This window comes from Schistocerca nitens, chromosome 10 (assembly GCF_023898315.1).
Source record: "Schistocerca nitens isolate TAMUIC-IGC-003100 chromosome 10, iqSchNite1.1, whole genome shotgun sequence".
Classification (NCBI taxonomy): Eukaryota; Metazoa; Arthropoda; class Insecta; order Orthoptera; family Acrididae; genus Schistocerca; species Schistocerca nitens.
This window is the reverse complement of record NC_064623.1, coordinates 207,319,262-207,331,440: the sequence shown is the minus strand read 5'-3', so window position 1 is coordinate 207,331,440 and position 12,179 is coordinate 207,319,262. Positions and strand designations below refer to the sequence as shown.

At 42.1% G+C, this 12,179-nt stretch overlaps 1 protein-coding gene across 1 annotated transcript in view; it reads left to right on the top strand.

Annotated features, from left to right (window-relative positions):
- The window catches only part of LOC126210004 (basic proline-rich protein-like), a 152,556-nt gene that overhangs the window by 105,481 nt on the left and 34,896 nt on the right, over positions 1 to 12,179 (top strand). Inside the window, exons 5-6 of the mRNA XM_049939111.1 lie at positions 4,925 to 5,397; positions 10,850 to 11,281. Of these exons, the coding sequence (XP_049795068.1) occupies positions 4,925 to 5,397; positions 10,850 to 11,281 (905 nt within the window). The remainder of the gene's footprint in view (positions 1 to 4,924; positions 5,398 to 10,849; positions 11,282 to 12,179) is intronic.

The following is a 12,179-nucleotide window of genomic DNA, read 5'->3' as shown; positions in this document are numbered from 1 at the left end:
AAAACAGATTTTTGTGTGTTCCTGTTCGGTAGTAGAACTGTAGCTAATACAGCTGATGTCAAGAAATTTACAGTCAGCAAATTAATTTCGAAGTACAGGAGCATTTCCCAATATCGTAACCTACCTATTTTGAACAGTTAGTATTCATCTTCAGACACTGTCAATTGATAAGAAGAGACAAAGAATCATTACAGAATTTGTGAAATCTGCCAAATAAGTATCTGTATATAAAAAAAAAAAAAGATGCCTAAAGACACACACTGCAAGTGGTGATATAATATTCCAGTTGCATCGTCGGGCTGGAGGTCAAGGTTTTATAGGCAGAGCGAAATCCTCTTTATCTATACATATGTGTCTGTACGTGCTAAAGGAATACCTACTGTGGCAGATTTTATTGTTACCTTCATGAAAGTTATGTGGCATCACATTTCAAACAGTTTTTAAAAGCTGTAAAATAGTTAAATTTTCAGCATCTGTAAAAAAAAAAAAAAAAAGGGGGGGGTGGTGGCAGTATGGGAGAGCGGGCTATGTTGCCTAGGCACATTTTAAAGTGAATGCAGTGCTTTCATTGATAAAACTTCAAGATCTAAATATGGTAATCGAAACTCCTGATAAAATGTATAAAGAGTAGTCAAACGAAAATGAGACCTGTGAGAAAAAAGTAACTAACTATTTTTTATTTCAAAAGTTATTGTCATAACAGTTAATAGATTTATCCCACTGCGATACAAGACAATCAGTGCCTTCATGGACAAATGTTTGTGGTTGCCTAAGGAACCATGATTGTACTGAGGCATGCTCCTCTTCATCCAAAGCAAACTGAAGGCTACGAATGTCCTCTTTCAGAGCTCCAAAAATGTGGAAATTGTACAGGGAGAGGTCAGGACTTCATGGAAGATGTGTAAGGGTTTCCCAGTGAAACGTTTGCAGCATAGTTTAAACAACCTTGGCAGTGTGTGAGTGGGCATTATCCTGCAATAAGAACATATCCTCTCTCAACCTGCTGCTCACTGATTTTGTGAAACATGGTGCATCAGTTTACCCACAGTGGTACACGGACACATTTCAAAAGTTGAAGCTCGACATCAAGTCCACACACTCAGGATTCTGATGCAAGATAATGCCCGTCTATATATTGTCACGGTGTTTAGACTTTGCTGCAGATGCTTCACTGGGAAGTCCTGACACAGCCTCCATACAGTCCCAATCTTTCTCCATGCAATTTCCATATTTTTGGAGCTCTGAAGAAAGACATTTATGGCCGCTGATTTGCTTCTGATGAAGAGGTGCACAACAGGGTACAATCGCGGTTCCATAGGCAACCGCAAACATATTTCCGTGAAGACATTGACCATCTTGTCTCACAATGGGATAAATGTTTTAACATGCATGGTGATTACTCTTGAAATAATAGACAGTTTGTTTCCTTTCTCCATCCATCTGGTTTTCATTTGACTGTTCCTTATGAATAGTTTAGGAGCAAAGGTAACAATTCACAGAATAGTATAGGCATTAAGTTGTCGAAGACACAAAAACGAGACTGAAAACTACACTAGCTTGGCTTAAATCCTCTTTCATTCTAGAGCACGACACACACCATGCCGGTGTTTCATTAATTTTCTCCTCCACAAATCATTTCTGGAAAATGTCAGGAAGTCATTGTATTGAGTAGTCATTATTGATAGCCCATAAACACATCTTTGCTGATGGCTGTATCAAAGCATGATAGGAGTCAACAGTTCCATAAGATTTGTATTGGGTATCGATAATCACTAGTGTATCGAATGTGGTACATCCATTAAACCGTTTATGTGAGCATTGACTAAAAGAATCACCACCACCTTCTTAAATTTCTGGCCCCTCGCTGGTCCCCACTCTCCCTGCCCTCTCACCACTTTCCCCTCTTCACTCTGTCGCAGTCTTCTCCTGTCTTCCTGGCACATTCCTTCACTTCGATGATCCATCCATCTCTTGGTCTTTTGCTAGGTCTCTTGCCTCCTGTTATCATTTCATGAGCCTAGCTCACGTTTGTACCAAGTTCCACTCTTCCAAAATGCCCGTAACACCTTAATCTCATTCTTTCTATTGCCAGTTGCACGGGCTTCTCTTTGAGTATTTCTCTGAGTATCTCATTCCTTACCCTATCCATTTCAATTAGTTCTATACTGCCTCTTTGAAATTCATCTCACAAGCTTGTAACCTGCTCACTTGTCTTTTCTTCATTACCTATGTTTCCGATGCATAGGTGAATACTGAAAGTATAATATGCTCGGTATAACAACTGCGTGCTTTTTAGTGGTACATCTTTGTCCATACCTACGCTTCTTACAATCTACAGGAATCTACCGGGTGTTTCACATTTCACGTTAAGACTTCTAGAGGTTGTAGAGGGGCCTTAATAGATTAAGTTCTACAAAGGACCCCATGTTCAGAAATGGTTCATTTCCATGTTATTAGGAAAACTAGAACTACTCAATTGCTTGTTAGATTTTCTTACACAGTACATCTATTATGGTAGACTACCACTTTCATAAATGACACGATGTCACACGATGTCCTTTAGTTGATGTTATGGTGACTAGTGCTGCAGTAACAGGATGCCTGAGTACACGTTCACAGAGTACACCAGTATGTTGTTAGTTTACGTAAAGCTCGCTGTAATGGAAGAGAAGTGTAACATCTGTAATATGAGTACTTCCTGAATTATGTGACTCCATCTCATCCCATGTTTGTCAGAGTAGAACAATGGTCGCGAGAAAGTGGGAAATTCACAAGTGATAAAGTGAACCGTGGTGCTCGAAAGATGGAGCATACTAATATTGGAAGAGTAAGTGCTTCATCAGGTTGAAGAGAACCCACGGACGAGTACTCGAGTCATTGCACGTGACTTGATGTGCCTCATTCATTTGTCTGCTGTATTCTACATGTGCAGCAACTCTACCCATATCACTCTCCAAAGGTACACGCTCTGCTCCTGGTCGATTTTGTGCCACGTGACAACTTCTCTACTTGGTTTTTACACCATTGTGTGGATTTTTCCGAGTTGCCAAGGCGAATTGTGTTCACTGACAAAGCGCATTTCAACAGAGAAGGTTGCTATGAATACTCGAAGTAGCTACATTTGGGATCAAGGAAACCACAAAGCCATGTGCACATGAAGATTTCACACATCTTCGGCATCAATGTCTGGGCAGATATCTGTGATGGTCATGTGATTGGACCGTACGTTCTTCCTCCCCTACTTAACGGGTGACGGGTGTTTGATGTTCCTGCAAGAAGTGCTGGTGGAGTTTTTGGAAAATGTGCCATTGGACACCTCCCCCCCCCCCTCCCCTCGAGTGAAGAAAGCCCCCAACCCAGCTAGGAATCAAAAACAGAACTCCGGGATCTAGTTGCATTTTTTGCTTAGGCTGTGTTCAGTTCCATTCTGCATAGATTGTACTTCGTATTTATGATGATAAATACTTTTATACATGCTGGACATTTATAGGTTGAAAATCATTAATTATTTATATTTCGTTGTTGTTCCTCCATGATATAGAAGGCATTAGTGACGGGAAAAAAATTTAATCTGTAGTTGAAATCACTTCTACTATTTCTCTGCCATTTTATTTCAATAAGCAGCTTATCAAAGAACTTTATAACTGAGTATTGCATTTGTTTCTGTGCCAAAATTATATTTATGAAAGTGGGTAAATTTGTTGTGAAGCTGCTGTTGAGATTAACATTCCCACATGTTTAAACAGGTCCCTGCGAGATGTACATGTGAATGCTCTTTATGTAAATGATTTAGCAGGTCTACTAGCTATATGGCTTTTCCAGTTTCAATTTTCATCGGTGTGCACACTGCAAACCAAAGAATTTAGAAATTTCTGCTTGTTTTCTATAAACTACATTCATAGTAGGTGTACTATAATTGTATCTAAAAACAAAGATGTGACTTACCAAATGAAAGTGCTGGCAGGTCTACAGACACACAAACAAACACAAACATACACACAAAATTCAAGCTTTCGCAACAAACTGTTGTTTTTAGATATATTTTTCCTACGTGGAATGTTTCCCTCTATTATAACCGTATACTATAATTGGATACATAAGATATCTGCTTACCAAGCGACAGCAGAGCATACACATAAAAGGTGGTTGTAATTAGACAATTTTTTGGAGTCAGTGGTTTGTGGCTCGTTCTTCAGGCAGAAGAAAGTCTTTCCATCTCATCCCATCTGGCCACGGTTCTGGTAGCTTTTCCAAAATCCACTCCTTTTCTAGACCTCTCCGGTCAACCTCCTTCCTTCCTCGTCAACCCTTCTGCCTGAAGAAGGAGATACTAGCTCTGAAAGCTTGTCTAATTATAATCTTCTTTTATGGCTGTATTCTGTCTCTGATTAGTGAATGGTTTTTTTTTATCTATCCAATATATTGTCAAACACTGATTGTTTTTGTTGCTGTCCATAGTAAATAGGGTGTGTTCGACAGTACAAAATTAGATGAAGAGGTGTTTTTATTTTTTTTATTTTTAGGTAGTCCATTTGTGCAAAACCAGTAAATAGTTTTAGCAAAAACATCATATACTGATTAGACTTGTTGATCATTGCCTCACTAGATTTGATCTTTCAGCCTTTATCGACTGTTTAGCTGGAATAAGGTGCCATAACCATGGTAATAGCAATGTAGTTTAGCTAACACATGGCAATAGACTAAAACCCCAAACTAGTTGTGCAGTGAAATGAAGAAGATTCAGATATATTTTATGTGCTGCAGTATTTCTCAAATGTTGACTAGAGTAGTGAGGATGTGGGGGGGGGGGGGGGGGGGGGGGGGGGGGGGGGTGTGTGCACACCATCGCCTAATGTCTGCAGAGTGTCTTTGTATCAGCTGTGCTATTGTTATGGCTTTACAATCAAGGCTATACATTTTGTAGGGGCTGCTGGAGAAGCTACAATCACCTCGGGCACTGTTACTGCCCCCGAAACCAAGACAGAGGTGAAATGCGAGCCCGTGGCGGCAGCCACAGTGACGCCGTCGGCGGTCCGAAAGCGACGGCCCTCTGCGGCACACACCGAGGCGCCCACTGCCGCTCCGGCACCCAAGAAGGCGCGCACCAACTCGTGCACTGCCGCCGAGGCGGCCGAAAAGTCTCCGCCACCGGCAGCGGAAGGCCCCGCAGCGACCGAGGCCGCCGCACCCGCGCCGGCAGAAGCGGTGCGGGCGGACCCGGTGCCCACTGTTATGCCCCCCAAAGCTGGCAAGCGCAAGGGCACAGATGAAGTGCCGTCCGAGCAGCAGCAGCAAGAGCAACAGCAGCAACAAGAGCAGCAGCAGCAGCAGCAACAACAAGAAGAACAGCAGCAGCAGCAGCGCAAACTGGCAAAAGTGAATCGCTCCCAAGCAAAGGTGAGTTGTGGCTCGTATACAAAGTGCTCTGCCTGAAAGTGTATGCTCTCACACCGCCCCTGGACTCCCATTACACAGTGTTCGTGTTCATTCATTATTGTGTTTGTGATGTCTCATCGGGAAGGAGAAAGTTTATTTATGTGGATTGAGTAAAGGTTTTTTGTACATTTGCTGCCTTTATTCTTTCTTTCTTTTTTTCTTTCTCTCCTCCAGCCTTCTGACTACTGGTTTGATGTGGCCTGCCACAATGTCCTCTCTGAAGTCTCTTTATCTCACAATAGCACTTGAACTCAACATCCTTGATTATTTGTCGGATATATTCCAGTTTTTGCCTTCCACTACAGTATGTGCTTTCTACGTCTGTAGCAGCAGTTCGGATTTAGATATTTTCTCTGTCATTATCACAAAGAAAGAGTGATTGCCGCATGATTTTAAAAAAGTCAGACAGATTTGTTGGATTGTATTATTTGTAGAATCAGCCTTAAATACCTGATTTTTTTAATGTGATCCTTTATTAGGTTGCATGTTGGGTCAGTTTCCTTAATACCTGGCTACAACTGCCAATTGTACTTCAAAAATTTCCAGAATGAGATTTTCACCCTGCAGCATCATGTGCGATGATATGAGACTTCCTGCCAGATTAAAAGTGTGCCGGACTGAGAATCGAACTGAGGGACCTTTGCATTTCGGGGGCAAGTGCTCTACCAACTGAGCTACCGAAGCATGACTCGTGGCACATCCTCACAGCTTTACTTCCGCCAATACCTCGTCTCCTACCTTCCAAACGTCACAGAAGTTTCTACTGGCAGAAGTAAAGCTGTGAGGACAGATTGTGAGTCATGCTTGGAAAGGTCAGTTGGTAGAGCACTTGCCCGCAGAAGGCTAAGGTCCCGATTTTGAGTTTCTGTTGGGCTCACGGTTTTAATCTCCCAGTAAGTTTCATACTTCAGAAAGGCCAACTACATATAGTTAAACCTATTGCCAGTTTGTAGGCATTTGCTATCAAAGAATTCCTATGCTCTAGTTATGAAGATTGCCTGAAATAATACTTTGAAAATGCGCTGTGCTGATGCATTACTTTATTATTTAAATTGTTAATGAATACATTACTGTATCACCATGTCACCATTGTCACTTGCCATCACAACAACACCAGAGTACTCGGAAAGAGAATAAGTATCGTGGGCTGCATAACTACTGCAACTTACATCCACTTGAACCTGCTTACTGTATTCAGGCTTTTGTATCCCTATACAGTTCACACAGTTCACTCCATTATCAAAATGACTATTTGTTGATGTGTCAGTATGTTATTGCTTCTTCCTGAACTTTAATTCCTTTCCAGAATTCTCCATGGTTTCCTCCATTACTTGATCAATGCACAGATTGAATAAGACGGATGATAGGGTACAAAGATGTCTCACTCACAACTGCACTCCGGTTTCTGCACGAGACTACACAGCCTTCCACTCTTCATTTTTTTTATGGCTGCTACCTTTAGAATTTCAGAGTGCATTCCAATTAACACTGTCAGAAGTTTCAGTTAAAACTGAGAGGTTGTGGTTGACAAATAGAACTATTCTCTGATGTTTTGTCTCTGACTGCAGGCGATGAAATGCTAGGGAATAGTTCTGTATATCGATCACGGCTTCTCAGCCTAGAAGTTGCAACTGAAGTAAAGCCAGAAAAAGCTTACATTGCATGGTTGTCTAAATCTTTCTCTAAATCTACAGAAGCTACCAATAAAAACTATTGAAAAAAGTCGCAACACCAAAAAATAATTAATGTAGAGTATTGAAAGTTCAGGAATATGCTTGTCTATGTAACATATTTAAGTGATTAACATTTCAAGTTCACAGGTTAATATACACTAATGGCCATTAAAATTGCTACACCACAAAGATGATGTGCTACAGACGCGAAATTTAACTGACAGGAAGAAGATTTTGTGATATGCAAATGATTAGCTTTTCAGAGCATTGACACACGTGCTGACATGAGAAAAGTTTCCAACTGATTTCTCATATACAAACAGCAGTTGACCGGCGTTGCCTGGTGAAACGTAATTTTGATGCCTCGTGTAAGGAGGAGAAGTGCGTACCTTCATGTTTCTGACTTTGATAAAGGTCGGATTGTAGCCTATCGCGAATGCAGTTTATCGTATTGCGACATTGCTGCTCACGTTGGTCGAGATCCAATGACTGTTGGCAGATTATGGAATCGGTGGCTTCAGGAGGGTAATACGGAATGCCGTGCTGGATACCAACGGCCTCGTATCACTAGCAGTCAAGATGACAGGCATCTTACCCGCATGGCTGTAAAGGATCGTGCAGCCATGTCTCGATCCCTGACTCAACAGATGGGGACGTTTGCAAGACAACAACCATCCGCACGAACAGTTCGACGACGTTTGCAGCAGCATGGACTGTCAGCTCGGAGACTGTGGCTGCGGTTACCCTTGACGCTGCATCACAGACAGGAGTGCCTGTGATGGTGTACTCAATGACGAACCTGGGTGCACGAATGGCAAAACGTCATTTTTTCCGATGAATCCAGGTTCTGTTTACAGCATCATGACGGTCGCAACTGTGTTTGGCGACATCGCGGTGACCGCACATTGGAAACGTGTATTCGTCATCGCCATACTGGCGTATCACCCGGCGTGATGGTATGGGGTGCCATTCGTTACACGGCTCAGTGACCTCTTGTTCGCATTGACGGCACTTTGAACAGTGGACAGATTTCAGATGTGTTAAGACCCGTGGCTGCACCCTTCATTCGATCCCTGCGAAACCCTACATTTCAGCAGGATAATGCACGGTCGCATGTTACACGTCCTGTACGGATCTTTCTGGATACAGAAAATGTTCGACTGCTGCCCTGGCCAGCACATTCTCCAGATCTCCCACCAATTGAAAACGTCTGGTCAATGGTGGCCGAGCAACTGGTTCGTCACAATACGCCAGTCACTACTCGTGATGAACTGTGGTATCGTGTTGAAGCTGCATGGGCAGCTGTACCTGTACACGCCATTCAAGCTGTGTTTGTGTCAATGCCCAGGCGTATCAAACCCGTTATTACGGCCAGAGGTTTTTGTTCTGGGTACTGATTTCTCAGGATCTATGCACCCAAATTGCGTGAAAATGTAATCACATGTCAGTTCCAGTATAATATATTTGTCTACAATGAATACCCATTTATCATCTGCATTTCTTCTTGGTGTAGCAATTTTAATGGCCAGTGGTGTAAGTGTGAAGTAAGGCACATGTTCAGTTGGTGGGATGGAGTTCTGTGACTGTTGCACTTGTTCAGTCAATACAGGGCCAGTTAATGCTGTTTGTGGATGACACTGGAGGCGACATCACTGGATGTCCCTTTGTGCTCGACTGGAGACATATCTGGTGATCGAGCAGACCTAGGCAACATTTCGACACTGTGTAGAGCACATTGGATTACAGTAGCAGTGTGGTGAGCATTATCCTGTTGGAAAACACACGCTGGAATGCTGTTCTTGAATGGCAGCACAACAGGTTGAATTACCAGCTTCACATACAGATTTCCACTCAAGTGTGTGGGATAACTGTGAGACTGCTCCAGTTTTCATATGAAATCGCACCTCAAACCGTAACTCCATATGTTGGTCCAATATGTCCAGCACACGGACAGGTTGGTTGTAGGCACTCACCTGGCCTCCTCCTAACCAACACACAGTCATCATTGGCACCAAAGCAGAACTGGTTTTATCCGAAAACACGACATCCACTCTGCCCTCTAGTAAGCTCTTGCTTGACACCACTTCGGTTGCAACTGGCAATGGTTTGGGATCAGTTAAATGCACACTACAGGCTGTCAAGCTCGAAGCTGTCCTTGAAGTAAATGATTTGTAACAGGCTGTTGTGTCACTGTGGTACCAACTGTTACTCAAATTGCTGTCTTTCTTCTTGTTATACCACGTGGCCGTCTGGAGCAGAGTTTTCTTGCAATTCTGCATTCTCTTGACCACTGCTACCAGCATTCATGTACTGTGGCTACATTCCCGCTAGTTTTTCTGCAATATCGCAAATGGAACGTCCAGCATTGTCTAGCCCTGTTGCACAACCACTTTCAAACTCTGTGAGTTGTTGATAATGGCGTCTTTGTCACCTTCAAGGCATTTGTGTCTAACATCAATTCACCATATCCAATCATTACGGTAGCTAATAGCGTGTATTTAGAGCAAACCTGACATGTATCCTCAGAGTGGCACTACCATTGCCACTCTTATGCTACTGGTGGAGTGTCTGAATAGACATCATCTTTCAGATGTAAAAACATGCATACCAACTTTCATTTATGTTGCACAGCTCCTTCTCGGTGCAGTGATTTTTTCCTCTTTTTTTTTTTCATTGGTGTAGGTGTTTCTTTATCTAGCCAATCTTTTGAGATAAGTGTAGCACCAGTGTTGCCTTGCATGTTTCTACATTTCCCTAACTGACCCCCCTGATGTCAGTTCTTCTGTGTGTTTCCATTTTTTTGTGAATAATTTGTAGCCATACTTTGCACCCATGACTGGTTAAACTGATGGTTTGATAGTCTTCACATTTGCCAACACCTGTCATCTTTGTAATTGTAATTTTTGTAGTCTTCTTGAAATCTGAAGTTATTTCACTGTCTCATTGTGGTAGAAAAAGAAAAAGTTGAGGGAAGTGGAAAAAGATGGGAGATGGAGAGCAGGAGGGAGTTAGGCAATGAATTCCACTTCTACAAGGTATTTTAATGCTGGGTACTCAGTGTGTGTGTGTGTGTGTGTGTGTGTGAGTGAGTGAGAGAGAGAGAGAGAGAGAGAGAGAGAGAGAGTTAAATAATGGAAAACTGCACCAGTTTATTATTTTTTCATGCTTAACTCGATATGTTTGGAGAATTTATTATCATTTTCAAGTGCATTTGTTTACGTAAATATTTTTTGTGATTTCTGCATGTGTGATTTTTCAGTCTCTTTTGCATTGTAGTTATCTTTTAAAGATTATAATGTGTTGTACATCATCCATTACACAGAATATGAGCCACAAGTGTATCATCACTTACAGTTTTAATATTTTGGTAGCATGTTTTTATTACAAAAACAAAAAGTGTAAGTAATGATTGGCTTTTGGATGATATTCTTTGCTGTGGATGAGGCACAACACTTTATAGCCCTTAAAACTACTACTACATGTAAGAGAGGCAGAAAATCATTCATGCAATCATCACAAAAAATATTTATGTAAACAAATGTGCTTAAAAGTGAGAGTAAATTCTCGACAATGTCAATGACACAGTTACGGGCTTTCCAAGAACATTGATTATGATGGTCAAAATTAATCTCTCTCTCTCTCTCTCTCTCTCTCTCTCTGTGTGTGTGTGTGTGTGTGTGTGTGTGTGTGTGTGTGTGTGTGTTAGAAGTTAGTAACCTGAGCTTTCATTGGTTGAACAGGTATACCCACATAGAAAGAAACTGCAGCCAGGTGTGTGCATTAACAATAACCGGCTGCCCCCGGTGGAGGCCCCAGCTAAGCAGTTGCAGGCCAATGGTTCGGGGCCCTCCCCCACACCTGCAGCCAACCCCGCTCCAGCAGCTGCTCCTACAGCGGGGCGCAAGGTGCGGCGCACGGCTCCGCCTCCACCTAGGACCGCACCCTCCGCTTCAGTGGTGAACGCTGCCGCGGAACGGAGACGACGGCGCTCCTCCAACGGGCGCCGCAGCCCCCCTCCTGCCACCCCCACGGGGCAGGCCGGTACTACCCCCTCAGTTCCCGCCCGACGCCAGTCGAGGGTGTTGTCCGGTCCGCGCAAGTCCTTGGGTCCCAGGTGGTCCAACGGTTGGTCTTGGGAAGGTGCATCCTTTGAGGCCAAAGTCTTCCTCACTGTAAGTACATCTGCTTCCTACCTTGATAAATACTAGAAACCAGTATGCTTATTCAGGCTGGCAACATTGCCTGGAGAACCTAGAGAATCAAGAATTATCTAGGTAATTGAACTTGCTTGAAAAACCAGGGAATTCCTAGAGTCTCTGGCAGGAACTGTTGGTCTGAATATACTTATTCATTTTTTTTAGAAATCTGTCTTAGACTCTGCTTCCTGAAGTAGTCGATTGTGGAGTTGGAAAAGTGAAGAACTGCATTGAATTGTTTTAATAATTGCTGTATTCTTCAGTGCTCCGTCTTCACTTTCTCGGTGCACTTAGCCACCTCAGGAATTGTCATTATTGTCAGTGGGTTGTTGGGATCCATGTCTTTCTCCCATTGTATGATTGTGAATGAAGCAGAGTGTAACACACACGTGAGAATTTCTGTCTTAGGGGTGAAATTGTCATTCATGCAAATTAAATGTGGCCTTTATTTTATTTTATTTCTTTTTTTATTAAAACATACCGATATGGATGCATGTATGCACAGATATGTTTGTAGTAGATCAGCACTGAATAATCAGTCTTCAATTCTGTTTAATTAGTTTCAATGCAAAGTAGTACTTTGCTGTCTGTCTTGTATTGTCATACATTGTGACATCATGCTTACACTTTTTATTGACTTAAGATCAGGCTGAAGGCTGAATTATAAAATAATGCAAACAGTATGTCTTGTGCAAGTTTCCTCCATGTAAATGAAGCTTTATAACAAAAAATTTTAAATGTGTGTGCAGTAACTGTGTGACAAAATATTAATATTTAATAGTATTTTTTGAAAAAAATCATTCATTTCATATATATCTTGTTTTTAATATGCATAACTAATAAGCGATGAGGTTACTTAAAGATTTTTTTTTGT